Raw genomic sequence first — 22,928 nt, 5'->3', positions numbered from 1 at the left:
GAATCAGATTTTTGTGTATTTTTTGCATATTTAGAGCAGTCATCAAAGTTCAGTGTGAAAGAATACCTGACATTTAGGGTATATTTTAGGGGTATAATTTGCCTAGTACCTGGCAATTCGATTCGTATCACGATTCGTAGGTCACAATTCGATACAGATTAATCCCGATACGAATCTATAAATTGATTAATGCGATTTTTTTTTAACTCAAATTTAGAAAATACTAATAAGTAAACTTGTACAGGTACACTGTAAGATTTGTATGAAAATGTATTTATCTGAAAATTCAGGCTTATAATTGAGCCACTGCATTTAACAAACAGGTTGCAGTCTGTTTCATGTTTGAACAGCACTGAAATAAAATATTATGGTTTAATGTTCCATTAATATAACATTCTTCTGTACTTAATGTGTAAATCCTAACCCTAAGTAAGATGTTTTGTTGAATATTCCCATAAAAAATTGATGTTTAAAAATCGATTCGGCCACATATTAAATCGATTCGAGAATTGCACGCTGTAATATCGCGATATATTGCCAAATCGATTTTTTCGAACACCCCTAATATATTTTGTTACTGTCAAAAATTTTACTAAGCCAGTGGGAAAATATTTTACACTCTCAAAACATTTGGGTCAAAAACAACCCAACTATGGATCAAAAATGGACTGATCCTCTACTTTGAGTCAAGAAATGGGTCTTTCAGTGTAAAACAACTCATAAATATTGGCCATATCCTTTACTTGGGTCAAAAAATGGGGTCATTTTGTATAAAACAACCCATAAACTTGGGTCAGATTGACCCATAAAGTGGATTGGTCAATTTTTGATCGATGATTGAGTTACTTTTGACCCAACTGCTTTTAGAGTGCACATGCCATTGAGTTAAAGATCTCACATGACATGATCATAGCTGCACAGCCGTCTAGTTTGCTTGAATTTGAAATTGTGCAAGTCAACAATTGTAAAATGCACGGCAATGCTTATTTTCATTGCCTTAATTTGTCCTTTGAAGACAGGTGTGAACTTTGCCCAAATCACAGTGCATTAAAAACAGGGAGAGAGCGAAAGCATCTGGCGTCCACCATCACTATATTGTTCCACGGGCTCACAGTCAGAAACTGCCATTTTCAATATTGCTGCATAATGTCATCTGTGAGATCATGTTTGGCAACCACTGGTGCGTGACCTTTCTCTATTTTTCACCATTTTGTTTCCGACTTGGCAGCTGGCCACTGGCAGTGGCCATCCTGCGTTTCATAATGATCGTAATGAAGAAGAGTTGGAAGGCATGCGGAGTGAGACTTATGCAAATTGGTAGCTGGGAGTTTATGTTGTAGCAAAAAGAAATTCATAAGGCATGTAGTGTTAAAAAAGGGATGTCTGTGGCTCTTCAGGAAAATGTTGCTGTGTCGCCCACGAGAAGACAGAAGGAAGTGCCTCTAAAAATATAACGCGTCAAGCAGTGCAGCACACTGCGTTTTTTTGCAGGGTCATGCCAGCAGCCTTTCGTTAAGGCCTTGAATTGGCTTGTCATTCTGCTTCGTCTGCGTCCTCGCCTCGGCCTCCTCGCCGACTCAACCAAGCATGAGGAACGAAAAGCAGAGGGGACGCGGGGACAAATTACTGGCTCCATATTGCTGCTGTGTGTGTGCTAAAAGCAAATTTTGGGAGACAGGTGTTGAATCAAGGCGTGTTATTGGAGTGGGCTTGTCTCAGGTGGTGATTAATAAAGACAGGAACATTGGCTCCTGCTGTGTTGACATGCTCCTAATGGACCTGCCAAATACTCCACGTACTCACTCGCGCACACATTGGCTAGGGCGACAAAGGTTTTCAAGCTTAAACTTTCTCCCGAAATTAAAAAGTCAATTCATTCAGTCCTGTTCAGTCCTGTTGGCGCTTAATCTCAATGTCCTAATTTAGCCTGAGCTTAACCTGAAGGTAGAGATTGAAAAGAGGCCGCTATGCATTATTGAGTCACTTGCTTCATTTCGCTCTTGCAGCACTCACGGATTAATATTGTAGTAGTCTGATAAGGACAAAACATGAAGGGGTGAAAGAATAGGCCGTGTTGACTTGCCAAAGTTATTTTGCTTCACCCTCTGAACGATTTTCCCAAAAGGCTGCGAGCAAAGACAACTTGCAAACAAATAATAATACCCAGGTCAGGGTAAAAAGCACTTAATGGTTCAGCATGTCCTTTTAACCACCGCTGAATCTGGAGTGTTTTCTTTCTGAGCTTGCGGCTATCAAGATTTTCTGGAGTGAACCAACTGAGGAAAATATAATGGAGGGTTGTTGTTACAAAGGTCAATATAAAACATATATTTATATAGAAAGTCATTCTTCTGCTTTCAACCGATGGCCTCGAGTACGGGAAGAGAAACTGCCTTGTCATGTTGTGTTTTGTTTTTTTACCTAACAAATTCAAAGCATTGCCTCACTGTTGTTTTTGGAGATAACAATAATGGTGTTTTCATTGATGTATTCTCAACCATGACCAAATGTTATCTTTTTGCAGTCGTTGCAACTCCCGAGTCACAAAGTTGCCGCGCCTAAAAACACTATACCTTGCTTAATGGTCTATTTTACTGTGAATGAAGCCATATTTTTAACATGATTCCTGTACTGCATTAGGAATGAGACCATAAAACAGTGATGTGAAAGACCACCGTTTATTCATTAAGTGAGTTCAGCTCAAGATGTCTTGCATAGCAAGAAGTCAGTCACCCAGTTTGGCATTGTAAAGGCTTTTAGGAGAGCAAAAGCAACCGGGGGACTTGTCACACCGCCAGTGTGGTGCTTCTAAAGCAAAGGTGAAAATGCATCCCTGGGCACCTCTTTACTGCAGCACTGCCTCATAGACTCAAACGGTGGTGAGAGACAAGACACGTGAGTCTCACCAACCCTTTTGCTGTATTGTGCTAATACTATCCTAGGGGCTTACAGCTCTGAAGTCAAAATGAGGTTAGAAGTGTATTTTAATGTGCAACGTGGCCTTGATTGGGCTGGTTTGTTCCAGTAAGACTATGATAAATTCTCACTTTAGAATAAATGGCAAAGAAGTAAACTCGCTGCATCTACTGATGCTCATATTGCACACAGAAACTCATATCTCAAATCTCAATATCTGGGCTGTAATTCAAATTGACACTATTTGGGGTGCTGGAGGAGTTACAATGTTTATATACTAGTTATTTATGTCATTTCGCATCATTCTACTCACTAACAGAAGATAAACACAGATGGACTGTCATCTTTTTGGGTTTGAAAATTAGCATCTCTAATAGCAGGATCACACTCCAGCAATAATTCCTTTTGTTTGGATAATCTCATTTTCTTTTGTCTTCCTCTCTCATACACCACACACACTGTCACTTTGTTCATCTTGTCCTTTGATGGATTGCGCGTGAGGCTCAGGGATCCACTCTCTAGTGCCGTTAACCGCGCACACCTGAACCAATCACAAACTGGGCCCGGTTGTTCAATTCTCAGTTATTTTACCACTGTTTAACCCCTAACCGCCGGTTAAATTCTTAACCCGCCGTTAACTAACCGGCCGTTAAGTATGCGTTGTTCAAAACATGGTTAGTCACGCTGTTAGTTAATGTCAGCGTCAAAGTTAACCGTGCCATTTACGGCACTGGTTAGCACAGATATATCCCACAATTATTTTTGTTTACTTCCGGGTCGGCGGAAGAAATGGATACTATCCAAACGACCAATCAAACCAACGTTATTCAATCAATGGTTGAAGCAATTTAGTTGAGTTTTTGTGAAATAATTTATTTTAATTTTATTTTTTTAATTCATTATAATTTATTTTTTTAAACTGTGTATTTTTAGTGAATATTTTGTGCTATATTTTTGTATTTTCCCCAATCTTTTTGTAGCATTGAATATGTTTTGTTTTGTTTTTGTTTCTTATATTTTTGTAATTTTTTTTATGTCTGACGTATTTGTATTTTTTGACTTTTGTTGTTTCTTATATTTTTGTAATTTTTTTTATGTCTGACGTATTTGTATTTTTTGACTGATTTGTATTTTTTGTCTAATATTTTGATAGAATTGCTTTTAATTATTTATCTTGTTTTTGTTTTTACAATTTTACGTACTTCTAATATGTGCGTATTTTTCATCTAATATTTGTAATTATTGTTTTAAATAATAATAATTATTATATGAAGTTTTAATTTAAATCCATTTAACGTAAATAATTAGCCGCTATTCACAGTGTAGTTGTCTGTTTGATTATTGACGTGAAAGCAAACACGAAACATCACAGGTAGCTTCTCTTTGGAATCACCTCCCACTAAATGTTGGGCAAGCCCATTTTTAGAACTCATCTTAAAAAGCACATTTTTATTATTTCTCTTTTGACTCAGCATGAGACTTGGCATTGTATTACTACTAAGTGGTAGCGTGCGCATAACTTCATTGGAATAATCACAAATGTCAAAGTTAAGCCCTCAATAGACTCTCTTTTTCTTGCGCTCAACGGCCATCATGAAGGCAGCATTAGCCACGAACGCAGAGTTAACCACACTGTTAAAAAGTTAGGGAGTTCATTTTAATTGCTCCTCAAACCATCGAAATGCAAAAATAAAATCCTTTTGGTACAGTTACACAGTACACACAATAAAACACAACAGGCCTTACACATGCATTAGGCTACTGTAACATGATTGTAACATGGCATACACGAGAAACAGATTTTCATTCAAAATTGTATTTTTTCAATGATGTGCAAAATAACAGTTAACAGAAACCACCAGTAACCCCAGCCTCCATCTCCTAATAATATTTTCCCTCATTCCCTCACATCTAAATGCAAAACCTCAATTTGAATTACTTTAGAACTTTAAATTAAGAACATATTAAAATGGAAGATAATGTAAACAAGGACTTTTTTTTTAAAAAATAATAAGGATTTAAATAAGTAACATAATTGAACAAAAATAAGTCCAAATGACTCTGTGCACATGTAAATACAATTTATTTTGAAGATAAAGTAAACATAGACTTGTTTTAAAATATAAGGAAATAAATAAGTAGCCTAACATAAATTAACATAAATTAGTTCAAATTTGCACATTGACATGGAAGATCTTCCTCCCCATCAAAGCAAAATAAATAAATAAATAACACACATTCACACACATTCATTCAACTGCTTTTTGTGTATAGGGTAAAAGAATCTGGTCAAATTTCCGTTGCATTTTCCTTTTCTATCGCATCAGTTCAACAAGTTGTTCAACCTCTCTCGTTTGTTTTTTTCCAGAAACAAAACACGTTGTGCATTCGAACCAATCAAAGCTCAGCAACTATCCATGCTGATCACGTGTCAGTCTGTTAGCCAATTGAGCGTGGTGGTGCACGTACGCATGCGCATATCCACGTAACTCGGACGGAGCTGGCGGACAGAACTCCGTGGAATACAAATAAATAAATAATAAATATCGGTGGAAACTGATTACGCTACACAAGGACATTGGAACGATTCAGAAGCACTTTATTAGACTTGTGTATGTAAATCTGACGTTAGTAGATGCCGGTGTGGCAGCCTGGCAGGTTATTTAACTGTTTTTTGTTGTTGTTTTTTTTACCGTTGCGTTGCCTTCATATTTTCGGAACAGAAACACCGTTCTGAATAGTCCCAAAATTCTTACCGGAACTTTGTTCCGGACAGTTCCGGCCCCCTTTGCTTGTGCACCAATGATCACGACATTGCCATCATCATGCTACAAATCAAGTTGCAAATGAAACCCATTTGTACTATTTTTCAGGTTTTCAGTTTATTTTTTTAAAAATCTCATCCCACATAATTCATCAGATTTACATCACTCCAATTTCAACATAATTTCACACCATTATTTTTCCTCATTCAAAAACATTCAGTTTTCCCACGTTCACTACATTCACTATAACAGACTAATTCTCATTCAAAATTCTAAAATGTTTAGTTAATTCAATTTATCTTGTGAACATTTTTTCATTCCAGACATTCCACATAACAAAAATTACACCGTTTTCACTAACATGTTGCACATTTTTGTGTGAATGCTGAAAGCACATCATACATCCGATGCGCCGCTTGCTTCAAAAATTCACGCCATGTTTGGTATTTATTGTCTGATTCCACATTACTTACAGTTTAACAATTCCCACTTCCATTCATACAATTGAACTGATCCTCATTCCCATATGCTTGACATTGCTGCGGTGGGGCAATTGGTAAAGTTAATTGTCCAGTAACCAGGAGATCGTGGATTCGAATTCCACCTCCGACTGCACATAGCAATTATATCTAAGGCCATTATGATAAGATAATTTGTCATTTTCACACAGTGTGTCTTTCAATATCTTTCGTAATAATTTCACAAGCATTCCACATGCACTCAAACATTAGCATTCAGCTTTTATTAGCATTCAGCTTTCAGCATTCACACGCAATTTCTCCAGAAATTGTACATTGTCTAGTAACTAGACAATGCTTTTCACCAATAAAATTTCACATCATTGCCCATTTTTTAAAATATCATTACATATGATTCTGCATTCTTCATAAATATCATTCGGTATCATTGCACATCATCCTATAGCTTTAATTTGCATTTCATATCGTTCAATATTATTAATTATCATTCCATACCATTCCACAACATTTCATATTTTGAAATATCATTACATATTATTCAAAATCGCTCCAAATGTGTCCAAAAATTTTTTTTTCATTCAGCACTTCAGCATCCAAATGCAATTTCTTCACAAATTGCTATGTCAGTTGTGTGTTACTATAGTGCAGTAGTTTTAAGCACAAGCTCCACTAGACAAAAGAGCTTCTTAGTTACTACTGCAGTATATGATCTACTTTTTAGATACCACACCCACTTCCTTGGTTTACACATTTGTCTGTTGAAGCAGAAGGTTCTTCCTCTGCGATAAGCTACAATATGTGTGAACTATGACCATCTGTTCTCAAATGCAAGGGAAATACTATTAACTCTTGTCATGCACGCAAGACATGTCCTCTAAGTCTGTAAAGGTGGATTAGCTTGCTATTGCATGATGTATTGGCTCTACAAGTGCAGACCGAAGCCACTAAGTGATGAATGAGGGGTGTTTAGAGGAGAATGCAGGGTTCGACGAGCATTTAAGTTGACGCAATGGTGGTTATTTGCGATGCTTATAAAGTCATAGGATTGCTCTTGTTGGCTGAGAATTTGACACATGCGAGAAATACGACTTTGCCGATTGTGGCGGCATAAATGTACGCAGGTGTTTTCACACATTGGGCGTGATTCACAAAGATCCTAAAAGGAAGGTGTTAATTTACGTGGTCATTCTAACAGATTGCCCATGCTGCGCTCTACCACTGAGCTAAGGCTTTAAAACCTCTCACCACACACTTTCTACACCTTTCTAAGAATGCATTAACATTGTATCACATTTCTCAATTTTCAAACCTTCACTGAAATAATCACCTAAATATCAAATAAAAAGTAAAATCTGCGAAACACTATAGATTATTTAATGGGACAACACTGACACTTTGACACAATGAAAAAGAAAATAGTCTGTGTACAGCTTATATAAGTGTATTATTTCCATCAAAATAACTCAAAATACATCCATTAGCCCATTAGAGCCGGGAGCGCATTACCGCGTTTCTATCATTAGAGCCGGGAGCGCTCTAGCACTCTTCTACCTTTAAACCCGGGAAAGCAGACACGTCTTTTTTTTTGTTTAGACAAGTTCTTGGTCTCTTAGCCGATGAAATGCATCAGAATATACACGCGAGGGTGATGTCGGCCTCGTAGTATGTCCTGGAACTTTATTTGAGCATTTATTTTCGACGGATCTGAAACAGAATGAATAACGAATAATTACCACTCAAGCCCCTGAGGTTATCAAAACTGCGCTTCAGTGTTGAAGTATAATATACCCACAGATGCGACACAGCTGTTTGTTAATTAAAAAAAATAATATATATATATATATATATGTATGTACAACACTTTATATACACTTTATATACATTGGCCAGCACGTGTGTACACTGCACCAGCGATGTTTTGACTGTCTAGCTGTCACATCTCTCCTGAAGCCACTCACTTCTACTTAGTCGCGAGTTCCTCCTCTTCCTCTCCCCTTGCCCCGTTTTCTCCCGCACTGATCGATGGTGTCCTCTCCTCTTCGCTCAAGCTCGTAACTTCTGCAATAGCGCTAAAGCAGGCATGTGCGGTGTCCTCCTTTTTTTCCCCTTTATTTTTTTGTTGTTGCTTTTTTCAGAGCTTAACGACCCACTTTTCCACTTAAATGTTTGATTGACGCTAATATGCGAAGATGACTCTCCCTCCAAAAGTGAACGTTCGACGCGCGCTGAAGTGGGGGATATTGTTGAACGGCTCTCTTTAAGGACTCGTTTCCCATCGTTCACATTCAAGAGCCGTTCAAAAGCCTCGTGAACGTCACATCTCTATCAGTAATGTTCAGGGAAGCCGCAAAGGCGCGAACACATGCCCCATACGCTAAAGGCAAACTTCAAAATAAAGCTGACCAAATAATACATTGACACCTATGCAACAGATTTGTTACATTTTACTTTGAAGTCTGCCTGCTTGACTACTTCCCTTTGACATTTTGGCTTACATTATCAACGTTTTTTTAAAATTGAAATTACTTGTTTTCTACCACCATTATCATAATGCCACCCCGAAAGTATATTAAATAGTGAATTTAGGACGCGAAGAAACCACAAATGAATTACGCCTTCATTGCACGATACGGTACAAGTCCCTGGCGTTCGTGGCTAGTAGCTAACTGTTAGCATTAGCATGGAGTGCCTGGCTAGCAACAGTAGTTTGACAGCTGTTGCTTGGCTCTCTTGCTTTTCTTATTGTGGACCTATGCTGATTTGTAATCCACTCTCCCTATTTAAACGAAGGGAATGTGCTTTTAAATTACACTTAGATGTATTTTTCATTTTTAAAAATAGATAGATAGAATTTTTCCTTCATTTATAATTATTTTTTTAAAACACTAGCTTTAAAAACAAAACAAACAAATTTAAAATGTCCAATATGGCCATTTGGATTTTAGGAACACAACTTCAAGTGCAATATAACGTAACGATACATTCACCTTATTTTTTACATGGGCAATGTATAAAATAATTATGTATCTTGCCTTATATTGCACTTAAAATTGTGTTCCTAAATCCTAATGGCCATATTAGACATTTTGAGTTTTATTTTTTTTTAATGGTCAAAAGCATTTTAAATAAATTAAGATGAAGTTCTATTTATCTGATTTTCATTTTATTTATTTTTTTGAAAAACAATCCAATCCGTGACTTTTGTGAACCGTTGCACCTCTGGTTATTTGGGTACAAGAACTATGAGGTGGTAAACAAAAAATTAATTGCAGTATGTCCAAGATTAGATCAGTGACGGAGAGGCAACAACTTCAAACTTCGTTCAACATCTGAAGTTGCACAAAGAACGGTAAGTAAGCTAATGTTAGGTGTTAATCGGCGAATTATTGTCGCTAGCTGCGCAGTTAATGAGACTGTAAACTCACTGGTGACACATTGCAAACACAGAAATCTGTTGCACCACTCCACTCCCTGAGTCCCTGACTCCTACTTTGATGCTCACCCCAAATAATATAATCTACGATGTTGTTAAAATGACTCGAAGGGACTTGAAACTCAAAGTGTAGGACTTGTCAGTCTTGACTTGGAACTTGAGGGCAAAGACTTGAGACTTACTTGTGACTTGCAAAACAATGACTTACTCCCACCTCTGCTTACACCTAAGACATTGTAACACGACATTTCCACTTAGGGGTGTACTCACTTTTGTTGCCACAGATTTAGCTGTTAATGGCTGTATTTTGAATAATTTTGAGGGAACAATACATTTACGATGTTATAAAATCTGTACACTGGCTACTTTTAATTGTGCCAAAGTGTCATTTCTTCAGTGTCATCCGGTGATGTGAGGGGTGTGCTCCCTTTTTTTGCGAGATACTGCAAATGCTGACAACGCCTTTGTTGTAAGCTTTGCTTGTGCTAGCGTATGGACAGAGGGACAGACACATGTCTGTGGAGAGTTTGAGGGTTGGTGAGGTTTGGTTGCTCAGACACATCAGAAGACGACTCGTCCCTGCAGATGTCAGCAGCATCGCCTTCTCCTTGCGTCTTGCTTTTCATCTTCTCACTCTCCTTCCTCTGTGTGCAATTCTCTGACCCCGTGTCGAATTCAAGCTAATGGCTTGTGTACTCTAGTCAGCGAGCCGGCAAATTCTCCACTCTGAATGTGTTTGCCTTCCTGTTCCTATCCTTACCTTCCTGCCAATGCAAGCCTTTTTCCATACTATACCCCCCAATTTGCTTATTCTTTTTCGCCCATGTTAACCTTTGCTAGTCTGTCACATTCTTTTACTTTCAACACTCGCTATTCCACTGACTCATGTTATACTCTTTTCTTTCACACACATACAAAAGATGTATTGGCTTTTATTTCCCATGGTGTCTGCGGTGCATTCGGCTTCACTTGCTGCAGCAATGTACTGAAGCAAGGCACCTGCTGTGCTGAGCTGATATGAGTAGGACGCACACACACTCACACACATTTACTGGCATTCCAAATGGTTAGATATGGCTGAAAAATTTAATCATGTGTCTATAAATGCAGACTTGGCTCATAACTAGAAATTGTTCACAAATGCAAGTCAGGATCATTTTCAACTGCCCGCAGAGAATTGTGCACATAACTAAAAACACACACACATGATTGTCACAAACAATTTGTGCTGTCTCAATGTCGGAAGGAAAGCCTGTATTGTCTTGAAGCACACTTTCTGTTTGTGCTTGTCTTTCTATATTTTGTCTTCTAAGCATATTTGTGCATTGATGTGAAAAAGTCAACATGCCACCTTTAACGTGTTTTTCCAATACAATTGACAGACTTATCAGTGGAGCATGAATCATTTAACACCCGACTGCAGCCCATGCATTGACCAAAACCAACATTTGGCATTTGTGACATGGCACATAAGCTGAAATACACATTTTGAATGTATTTATCCAGGAACCGCATCGCACTGAGAGATCTGGTATAGTGTTGTTGCTAGGCTTAATTAAATGAGTGCGAGGAAATATTGCAAACGTCTTCCCATACGATGCAGTGCTTTTCTAAACCACTATAATAATACAGATCAAAATATTCATCATGAGACAGCAAGTTTTCCGGTCCTTGCATGCAATCTGAAATGTAATAGTAATATGTTGACAATGAACGTGTCCAGTGATTTTATTCCCGCTGCTGTATTGTTTCAAAGCTTTCACGGGCTGCACGTCGTCGGGTGTAGCCTGATCCACACAGCCACGGGGCGACAGCTGCCACCTCCAAAAAATGCCTTGCCACTCTAGCTGCCAACTCGATTTGAACAATGTCACTAGAAAATGCATCAACACGAAGTAAAGCCCGGTCTGTGCATTTGGATTTCGTAAACAAAGACTTTCCTAGCAAAATTCACTCAGCCGCCTCCAGCTGTCTCTTTCTTTGTCTCTGCGCAGCAGCCTTCACTCCTGACATAATGCTCCGTATTTATTGATATTTTCAGAGGTGTATTAATTTTAAAATGTTTACTTTTGTTATTGGTTTGTAATTGTGTTGCACCACAAATACTGAACCTGTAGCTTGACGGATTTCAATGCGTGCGTCCAAAACCTTCTCATCAGGGCCGTTTCTAGCTTCACGGGGGCCCTAGGCAAGATGGTGTTTGGGGCCCAGAGAGATTCCTAACCCTTTAGATAGTCTTCTAAGATACCACAATCTATTACACTTTATGATAGGGCTGGGTATCGAATCAAATTTCCTCAATCAATTCAATTTCGATTCACAAGAGTTCAGTTTGATTAGATTTTTTTCCGATTAGATTCACTTCAATTCAATCGATATTGATTAATTATGGAACATCAATTCTTCTTAACTATCAAGGACATGATAAAAACTCCACAAACATAAAATTTCAACAAAAAATTTGCGGATGCAGTAACTGATTAAATGATTTATTTATTAATGAAAGTAACACGTTTTATAATCACTTAAGTGTTACACAAACATTGACATCAGCAAGGATGAGATGAAAATATTTTCATAATTCTATTCAATTCAATGATTGTGAATATAAATTAAAATTATTCTGCATTGTCTTAAAGTGCAATAAGTCAGGTCTTTCATAAATGTAAGAAAATACTTTTAAATGCAGCAAATTTCAGAAAAAAAGGCCTTTAATTAAAAAAAAATTAATTTATGGGAAAAAGAGATATTAATATAATCAATTAATAGTTTTATGAATCGATATCAGGCTCAAAAATGAAAATCGATTCGATAACGATTATTCGATTTTTTTAAACCGAGCCCTACTATGAGAGCAAAACAGACTACAGTTAAAATTAAACATCTTAAGTTGACAGTCCTCTTTATATCAATAAATAAAACAGCTTTTGAGTGTTCAGAAAAATGGCAAAGGTTATCAAGCAAATAGCAAATATCAGTAAATATTCCTATTTTGTATTTGCAGTAATATTGCAATTATATAGAATATTAAAATTAATCTGTTTTATTTTAAAAATTGTGATGTACAGTGTCTCTTTAAAGCTTGTACCCAATTACAAATTAGTCACTTTTAAGCATTTTCTACAATAATTTACATATTATATTAGTTGAACTAGGAAAGGGAAGGTTAACATCGACAAAGAAATACCCGAGGTAAGCGAGCTAGCTAGCAAACAAATAAACTTGCTAAAAAAAATTATTAAAATGGAGTTTTGCCTCCAACTATACATCACCAACAAGTGCCAACCTTTCTTCTTTGACTGTTTTTCTTATTCAGTTTTCTTTTTCTTCTGTTTTTCCGCACTAATGATCTTTTTTGATGCCATTACGTTGTCTGTTTTGTTTAGTACTCTCGCTAACGGGAAAGCTAACATCACAGTTTATTTTATTAATATCCTATGTTTATTTATTTTAACTCTTTGACTGCCATAAACGTTATAAAACGTTTAGCATAAACCTAGGGAAGGGCGCCGAGGACGTTAAAAGACGTCCCCTATGTTTTTTGTTTTTTTTTTCAAAAACGGGTGCAGGAAAGCCTTGGGCAGCTGTGCTGAAAGTATCAGGCAGATCTGATTTGTCAAAGACTCGTTTTGGCCCCTAGAGGGCAGCGATGACTCTCTTTGCACAAGGTTGGATGGGCCGCCCACCGTGGGCGTCAGTAGAAGACGTGAGGCGGAGCTAGAGTGTTGAGGAGACAATGGCTGATCCAAGCCACAATGGCTTGACCAAGCAACCGGTTACAAGCAGCTCAGCTTGAGCATTTTTTTCAAAGACGGAAAGCATCAATCAATACTAAAAAGCGCATTGATGTCAACGATGATGATGACTCCGAGCTCTACGCCAAAGTTGGAAGCTTTGGCCTGTTACTATCACGTAGTAAGCCTCACCGGCTTAGCGCGGCTAGCGCTGCTAAGGCCGGAAAACGCGCACAATAGCCGGCCGGGTACTTCTGCACAAGCGGACATTCGATCGGGCGATGGAGAGTTGGCATCGACCAATGCAGATTGATGATGATGATGATGACGACGACGACTCCGAGTTTGACGCCAAAGTTGGAAGCCTGGACGTGTTTACGATCACGTAGTAAGCCTCACCGGCCTAGCGCGGCTAGCGCGGCTAGCGCGGCTAGCGCGGCTAGCGCTGCTAAGGCCGGAAAACGCGGAGCTGCACAAGCGGACATTCGATCGGACAATGAAGAGTACCCCGAGTCCAATGCATATTCATCGGAGGAGCGGGTACAGTCTGATCACGGAGAAGACACTGTTTCTGGACTACGATGCCACCATGAATGGAGTGGATAAAATGGATCAGAACATCTACCACTCGGTATAGCAACTGAAGGACGCGAGGAAGCGAGACGTAACACCACCGTAACGTAACCGTAGCATGATCCTGATATTAGACTTGATGACACACTGCAGTATATACTTGCTATTCCCCGGAAAAAAACGGCCTGCAAGAAAGTGGCACACGCAAAGAGGCAATCTGTTGTGCAAATGCTGTTACGTCTCTTTGCACGCAGGAGAGTGTTACAAAAAGAAAAACTGTCGTTGAAACATCCACATATTTGTAAATAGCACCACAGTTGCACACATTTGTAAATAGTTTGCCAAATTGTTGTCAAATTGTTACACTGTTGAATGTAAATAAACGTATTTTGCTATCAAAAAACACTTTTTCATTCTTGGTGGTAGTGTTTTATAGAAGTAAAGCACTATTTAGGTGTTTGTGGCATCATTCATGGACAAAAAGAAGTGTCAAATTCACTAGAATGCATGAAATAATATCGTTTCACTAAAAGCTTGATTTCTCCGTATTTTGGTCCAACACAGGCGAAATTGGGTCAAACTAACCATTTTCTATTGTTGATTACTAAAGAACGGAATAAGGTAGAAACAAACTCTTTTTTTCTGATGAAAGATGAAAGTCCAATCTTTCATTTGGTAGTACGTGTGTTTCCATAGTCCAAACAGAACATTTTCTGTGGACCTTGAAAATCAGTCAAAATGCTTAAATCGGCTGGCACTGACGGCATCCCTTTTCTGAAAACGTCTGGCAGTCAAAGAGTTAAGCATAAACAAATATTAGAGACCGATAAAGACAGGACATTTTTATCGTCCTCTCAAGTAAGACTACAGAGCTAGGTAGAGACTATAGAGCTTGAGGGGGGCCCCCTGGTGGCTTGGGGGCCCTAGGCAGCCGCCTACTTGGCCTATAGGAAGAAACGGCTGTGCTGCTCATAATCAATTTCACCGAAAGTTAATAGGTGTTTTTGCTGAGACAAGCACGGTGACAGGTGAAGAATATTAAATGTACCACCGGTTGCTGTAGGACCTCATGGATGGAGGTTCATTTGTTGTTCTGCTTGCGCTGCTGTGTGTGTGCTCCTTTGACCCACAGGCATGTTGCAAAGTGTTGAGATGAGAACATTAAGAACCAAAGAGTCTTTTGTCACCATTAAGTGTGGGTCATTCTATTAAGCGGAGAAAGGAAGTGAAGGGATGGCTGCTCCGAGCTTTATCTCAACTGCATGGCACGTTGGTCCAAATTGGGCTCAGCCTTTCATTTTAATAAGTGGGCGTGGCTACAGACCTAAGTAACTGTAAAAGAGTGATTGTTTTGTTACTCACAGATTGAGATTAAAACTAATTGTGTTGATGATGTATTCGTGTGTGCTTCCTGTATGTGTATGTGACTGTTCAGTTTGATGTCCAAGAAGACTTCACAGACTACTGTATGTGTAAAAAAAAAAAAAAAAGGGGAGTAATATTTACTTGAAAAAAACCTAGTCAAGTTTTTTATCACTCAGAAAGTCTATGTAAATTTCACAAGGAGAGTTTTGTGTACGTTTTGTGTACATTTATTCACACAAAAAAAGAAGCTATGTATGCATTGAGGAACAAGCTCATTACCTTCAGTTTGGGCGATAGACATGCTACCACCTGAGCCATGCCACTCTTGCTGCATTACTGGTGTGTCCAAAATGAAAGCAAAACGAGGATTCCACCTGACTCCAGCAATATACTAACATACAGAAGGAGTGGCATGGCTCAGGTGGTAGAGTGGCTGTCACCCAAGCTAAAGGGTATGGGTTAGTTCCTCAACGCTTATCTAGCTACTTTTTTTTCTTCCTTTATTAATTAACTTTTAAAATGTACTCAAAACTTCCCTTGTAAAAGTTACTTCGAATTTCTGAGTGAAAAAAATGTTATGTTTTGGTCAAAGTTGTTTAACTAGGATTTTAACAATTGTTAACAGTACGTGTAGGAGATCGCTGAGAATCTCATTGGAATGGATGAGCAAGGCTTTTATTAGATAGTGACAATATCCAGGTGCTGCTGTTTTGAATAGCTTTGCAAAAATACACTCTTACACAGTGAGGACATGACCCTACATAACCTCTAAGGGCAAATCAACTCAAAGTTTGAGACACTGAAGTTAAGTCCAAAATTGTTGTGGAACCTAGATGACTTACGTTTGCATTGGTGACCAGACCACAACCCCCCCCCCCCCCCCCCCCACACACACACACACTCATACACACACAGACTAATTGATCTACAGCGACTGATCTACACTTCAGTGGGAGGTTAAATGGATCAAATAAGAGAGTTGAGAACAGAGGAAGACTCCGGGACGTGAGCCAGAATGCCTCCACAATAAGATGCTGAATGTTATTTTGATTTGGATTGAGGCTGATCCCGACACACGCAAAAACTGCAGCCTGACAAAAAGCCTCATTGCAAACACAAATCTCCTCAAGCCATGACTCATCCCGTACTCACGACACACACATATGCATAGCTGTTGACTTGGTGCAACCATCCTTTTTCAATGGATTATATTTAAATGCATACACACACTCGGAGACCAGCTTAAGAAAAAATAAAAAATAAATGCATGTAGACATCTGCTGTGTTCATCGAAAGTCAATTTGTTCTGTTTTACTGGATCTGTCATGACACATGACAAGAAAAGGCGAAGATGGGAGATAATACTGGAAAAATCACCTGGGAGCTCAAACCTCATGCTTACAGTAGATAATCGATGCGAATCAGTTCATACAGCTTTTAAATTGTAACTAATTCACTTTTCAGTTGATTGTTTCACGCAGCCGTGTAGTCAACATATAGGACCTACCTTCAGACAGAAAACAACCTGATAAGTGGGTAAATGCAAGCCACTGAGACAACTTGTATTGATACACCGCGTACATCACAACACCCTAGTGTATTTTATTTTCACGTATTTATTTATTTTTTTCTTAGATATATACGTGTTGTTTTATTTTGAGATATTGTGGTTTCTTTACACGCTTGGGTTTAGGATCACGTTTAAGGGTTATGAAATGTAATAGTATAAATAAATACAAAGAAACACTGATTCACAACAAGGGTGCCATGAGAGGCCATCAGGGGTGCAGCGATAAACTGCAATGTATAGTGAGAGGCCGAACAATGAAATGCTTTTTCATTAGATATCAGACTAGGTTAAGAGAACCTTCATCAAGTAGATCTGAATATTAAGACTCTGACAATGTAGACTAAGATAATGTATAAAGACAAAAGGCCAAATCTACCGAAGGTTTGCGTGGCTTTTGTGTGGCGCTAACCGTTACAAATGGCGTCTCGTTCACAAAACACACGCAGTCTTGGTGAGTCAGTGGAATTTGCGCATGAAGCGCTAATTGACAATTCTGAATATCCGGCCATTTCTGATATTTCCCCAATGCAACGCAATGCAAACGCTTCCTTTATACGGTGTAAACAAATGGCGTCTTGTATTGCTTTTGCCTGTGACTAGCATACAAAACAGGCAGATTGTTATAGCATACAAGCGACATTTCATCACATTTTGGAATCAAAATAATCCTCCCAAATTAAATTACAATGATCCAAAGTCCAATGCTTTTCAATGGAGAGGGTCATTTCTAGGGTTGGGAATTTGACTGTCTCACAATTCGATTCGATTCCGATTTTTGGGTGTGCGATTCGATTCATAATCAATTTTCGATTCTGAACGCTTTTTTGTTCAAAATGATTTGATTGGCAATGATTTCTGCTTTAATTTATAGATTACAAAGAATTGTCATGATCTATTGCAGTCTGACTCGCTGATGCTAATTAGAGCGCTACTCGCGGCACTTTTATCACTCAAAAGAATGGCTATTCATACAAAACGCTTCAGGAATGTTTAGAGAAGCAAGTTAACATTACTCACCGGCATATGCTCTTCCTACGCTGCAAAAAAACAAAATAACTTTTATTGGCATAATTTGATTGATTTTTCCTTCTACTTTCTAATGTGGCTACAACATTAGAACAGCATCAGAACGCGTGGAACCACACTGCTCCTAAGTGGCCAAATCGTGTACAACATGAACAGCACTCCCAATAAAAGCACACACAAACAAGGGCAAGACAGTATGAAATAATTTAGATAAAACCGATTGTGGGACATTTAAAATTGATTTTAAATCTTACTAAATGAGAATCGATTTTTTGGCACACCCCTAGTCATGTCACTGAGTAAGGCCGCCATTTTGACTTGTGACGTAAGCTCGGAATTGTCAATTGCCACACGCAGTTTTATTTATTTATTTATTTATTTTTCTTGAGAGAGCTCAGTATTGTTCTTTCGGTAATTTTACCGATTCGACATGTCATCATCATTGCTCTCTCTTTTTTATTTTTTTTTATTTTTTTTTATTTTGTATGTGCGTGAGTACGTGTGTGTGCATGTGTGTGAGTGTGTACTCATTAGTTCACCTAAAACCTATTAAAAATCCCATACCGTTCACCTAAACCGAAAGTCGTGAGGTTGTCAGGAGACCCGAGGAAGGATCAAAGAAAAGAAAATAACAAAGAAAAGAAGCTAACATCTACTGAAAGCTGGTGTAAACTTGACGCACCTCTGTGGAAGTCTCTTCTATACGAGTGTGCATTGCATCTCCCTCCACTCTGTTACAATTAGGTCCTATTCTCATTCCACTTTCAACTGGTTATTTTGCCGCAACCAGTGGAAGCACTTTTTCAGTGAAAAAAGAAATGAAACACACCCAGCTACTAAATTGCTTCATGCGCCATTGCCCTCCATTTTATTATTGTGATGATTAGAATAGCTTTTCTCCCTCAGGGTTACTGGCATAAAATTGAAGCTCTTTGGTTACCTGAATGCACAATAGGCGACCAAAAGAAATCTCAACAGAGTGGAATATTTTGTCAAGAAGGAAGATGCTGCGTTTGCTACACTTGGAAAGCACCAAAATTGAAGAAAAATAGGAAGAAAGAGGATTCTCTGATAAGAATTTGCATTGACACAGAATGGCAGACATACAAATTGGTAGTGACAGGAAGGGGAGGGCTATAAGGCTTCTGTCTATATAAAGAGGTGATGGTGAGATGAAGACAATATGTTATGCTAACAGGTGGGTGATCTCATGAAATAATTTAAGACGGGGGCTGCCAAAGCACCAACAAATTAAGTCTCTTTCTTTCATTACGTTCTCATCCGCTCGAGTGCTGGAATCGGTTGCTTGTGAGTCAGTCGCCTGCAGCTTCAATCTCCCTTGAGGAGGACGGGCCATGTTTGGGGTCAACATGACAAAGAACCTCAAACCGGCGTTTAGTCACTTGCTTGTGCTGCTGCTTACTATAACGGTTGATGTCATTGAAGATGATGATTTCGTAGAGTTCTTTTATAGAAAATAATTTGCGTGTCATGTCAACACCGTTTTGGACAGAAATGCTCAGCAAAAATGTTACATATGATGTATCTTCAGGTGCTTTTTGTATTTTAGTCTGCATTGCATAGTGTTTCAATATAGAAGCTTGTCTTGTGTTGTGGAAGTATTGCATGCACGTGCAAATTCTCTGGAGGCACTCCATTGAAAAAGCTATGATTTTTTTTTTTATGAATATTCTATTACATTGAAATGTGCTTGTTCTGTGAATTTTGGTAATGAAATCACTATGTTGAATCTCAGATGGGTACACATGATCAGAAGAAAGCCGGTTGAGCCAGAAAGAGTGCAATTATCCTGAGCTTTCCACGATTATGGATGAATTATGAACTTTTATTCATAGGCAAACTCTATTTTATGTGACTGGAAAATGTTCTCTTCCAGGGTGATGCTACGTTTTTCAGAATTTGCATAAAGAAGGCTTGTCTCATGTGCCTGACTTCAGGATGGGCCAATATCCCCTTTCCTGAACACATTTTATTTTTATATTTTTGTTTGTTTGTTTTTCCATTTACTGTATGTGATGTTGAAGAGTCCACATGTATGAAGAATTCTTAATCTCGACTCTTTTGTCGGAAATGACCATTCAGGGAGTTCTATTTGGACTGGCCACCTGAACAGCTCATTAATCCATTTACAATATAGACAGCATACTGAACCAATCAATATCAGTGAGTCATGCAGGCCAGCAGGTCTAAGTCAAAATGCCAGGGCCTTTTTTGTTGTTGGTGCCAGTCTAGTTCTGCTTTCCTGTAAGGGATTTCAGTTTCATGTGGGAAGAGTTTTTTCGACCTTGGCATGGATGAAACTCAGTTCATTGAATGGGGGAATTATGTACAATAAGTGTGGGTATAACATGAGTCATCACTGTAGATAGTATCCCTCCAATCAAGACGATTCGATACGCATCTCGATACATGGGATACGATACGATACAAGGCCGGTTCGATTTTAAAATGGAACGGTTCGGTTTGATTCGATTATTTGATTACATGACAACTAGTCTATTGTCAAATTATTATTATTTTTTGATACTCCATTAATCGTCTTGAATATCTTGTTTAATTTAAAATGATCGAAATCTCATAATTTGCACATTTGCAAACATCCGCTTTTATTTTGGAAAACAGTGACCAAAATAGTAACTATCAGTCTTTTAAAATGTTGTTTTAACTTGCATCAGCCTAATAAAATATTACACTCATAAGTAGGGATGGGCGAGTACCAATTCCAGGTATCGGTGCCGATACCAGCCTTATTTTTAGGTTCTTTAATATTCAGGAAATGCTGTTTATTGAATATTCATTCAATATTTTTCAATACATTTGAATGTAATCATCACTTAAGTACACTTTTATTTTCCTACATTCAAGCACAGTGTTAATATTTGAATTCTACATACTGTTGCAGTGGCCTACAATAATAAATACTAGTTTATTTTAGAAATGAATACTCTACCTCATTTTTAAGAATACTTAGCTCCACTATGTTTATTGTATTATGATGGTGGTCCAAATGGTGGTACAGTGACATTTTTATATATTTATTTATTTTGTCAACGGGGTCGGTACAAGATGTATTCTCCGGAGTTTGTGAACTCACAAATACCGCCAGAATTCATCTTGCAGAGCAACGTTAGGTAGTTACCCCTCTATTTTCCCCATGCAATTTTATTATAATACATGAAATAACTTAAGTTTTGTCATGATTACTGCATTATCATATTCAACTGCAGTTGCAACTTGTCCTACCATGAAGACAATCAATGACAATTATGTTACGTAAATCAGTGCTGAGTTTATATGGGGAAATATGTGACACAATCAAATGAAACGGGTTCCAAAACAGTCCACGAGCACATACCTGTCATGGTCTACCTTCGTGCTCTTCCCCCCGCGATCCTGGCTGAATTGCCGCTCGTGAAAGCGTCTGACTCTGATTAATCTTCTTTTACACACTTTAGTTAACAAAAAGAGTTTGGTGTATTCTTTGTCGTGTCAAAGCCAGGTGACATACCCAAACAATGGTTCGCGTCTTGGACTGGCTAAATAGTTATTCTGCTCTGTCATCCTTTTTTTTTTTTTTTCCTCAACTTTTGAGCGGGCCTCAAAGTTGTTTCATGCGACTCGGGGGCAATATAGTTACATTTTGGTGCAGAAACCGACACAAATTCAGATTTTCATCCTACCTCAGGTTGCGACAGAACGGCTTGCTTGCTAATACTCGCAAGCATCAGCATATCACCACCAGCAGATATATATATATATATATTTTTTTTTGTAATTTTTTTTTTTTTTTCAAGAGAACCGGCAGATATAAACAATGGGTTGGCAAAGCACTTGGAGTGGATGTTTTGAATGAACTGTAAGCAATCATGTGCGTCACTGGCCGCATCGAGGATTATTGAAACATGATCAGCTCAAGCAGAAATCTTAAACGACATTGGCCGTGCTTTCGATTAGATTAAATCAGTGTAGACGCGACAGCTTTCGAAGTGTATTTATCTTTCAAGCATGCAATAGGTGTTGTGCGCCTCGGGAACGAGTTGCCTCGCCTCCATCAAGCTGGATTTTGTGACTCATTCAGTCCCATAGTGAAGGAAATAATGAGAAATACTTCCCATCTTCATCTCTGTATTCAAGTACACACTGTTGTATGCTGCTGTTCAGTTACAAGGGTGTTTTTCTTGTTGCCAATCCAATCCAGCCATACGTTTTCAAAACGTTTTATGCCAAACACAAGATATGTTAGAGAATAATGATTTATTCTATGTCCAGTATTGTTTTTGTTTGTTTTTGTACTGCTTCTGTGACTTTAAGTTTCAATGGCCGCGTACCAATCCTGTTGTATTTCCTTTCAGGATAATTCAAACGAATGTGTTTGTGGTCACATTGATGTTTTAATTGGTTTTCATTTGTATATTGTATTGTACCACTGCGTAAAACCTGTTGCCTCCTTAACCCCGGTCCTGTTAATACATGGTTCGAGAGGATTAGCATCATGGTGATCTTGCTCAACTGTGTGACGCTCGGAATGTACCAACCCTGCGAGAACATCGACTGCACCTCTGACCGCTGCCAGATTCTCCAGGTAAGGTGGCCATCTTATTCACTGGCAATGGGTTACAGAGCAGTAGTGGGAAGCTACAAACTAATGATGCTGGACAGAGGGATGGACTTCATGGAGAGCAATTATTTTGGTTGACAGATTGTAATGTTATGGTCAAGAGTCTCTCTCTCTCTCTCTCTCTCTCTCTCTATATATAAATATATATATATATATATATATATATATATATATATATATATTTTTTTTTTTTTTTTTTTTTGCTTAGATAAGCACCAGCAGGGGAAAGCTTTGTGATCCTCGTGGAAATGACCAATCTAGTCAACCATTTCACAGCACCTGAGCTGAATTTCTGCAGAATAAATGCTGCATTTTTTGTAAGGGCTTTATAGTAAAAATGACTTAGCTCCTATACTTGTGTACCAAATTGTTATTTCTTTTTTATTATTATTCTGGGATTCTAATTTGTTTTCACAAAATTACATAAT

The 22,928-nt window shown here is 38.2% G+C and overlaps 1 protein-coding gene across 3 annotated transcripts in view; it reads left to right on the top strand.

The window, feature by feature from the left end:
• cacna1ia (calcium voltage-gated channel subunit alpha1 Ia) overlaps nt 1-22,928 on the top strand; it is a 174,154-nt gene that overhangs the window by 68,314 nt on the left and 82,912 nt on the right. For all 3 annotated transcript variants that reach the window (XM_086076594.1, XM_086076756.1, XM_086076677.1), the window contains exon 3: nt 22,355-22,464. In XM_086076594.1, coding sequence (XP_085932720.1) covers nt 22,355-22,464 — 110 coding nt within the window. The remainder of the gene's footprint in view (nt 1-22,354; nt 22,465-22,928) is intronic.

The sequence above is a fragment of the Leptonotus elevatus genome, chromosome 1 (genome assembly GCF_054856555.1).
Source record: "Leptonotus elevatus isolate MCC_2025b chromosome 1, RoL_Lele_1.0, whole genome shotgun sequence".
In the NCBI taxonomy this organism is placed as follows: Eukaryota; Metazoa; Chordata; class Actinopteri; order Syngnathiformes; family Syngnathidae; genus Leptonotus; species Leptonotus elevatus.
The sequence above is the reverse complement of the archived record's forward strand: the minus strand, read 5'-3'. Positions and strand labels throughout refer to the sequence as shown.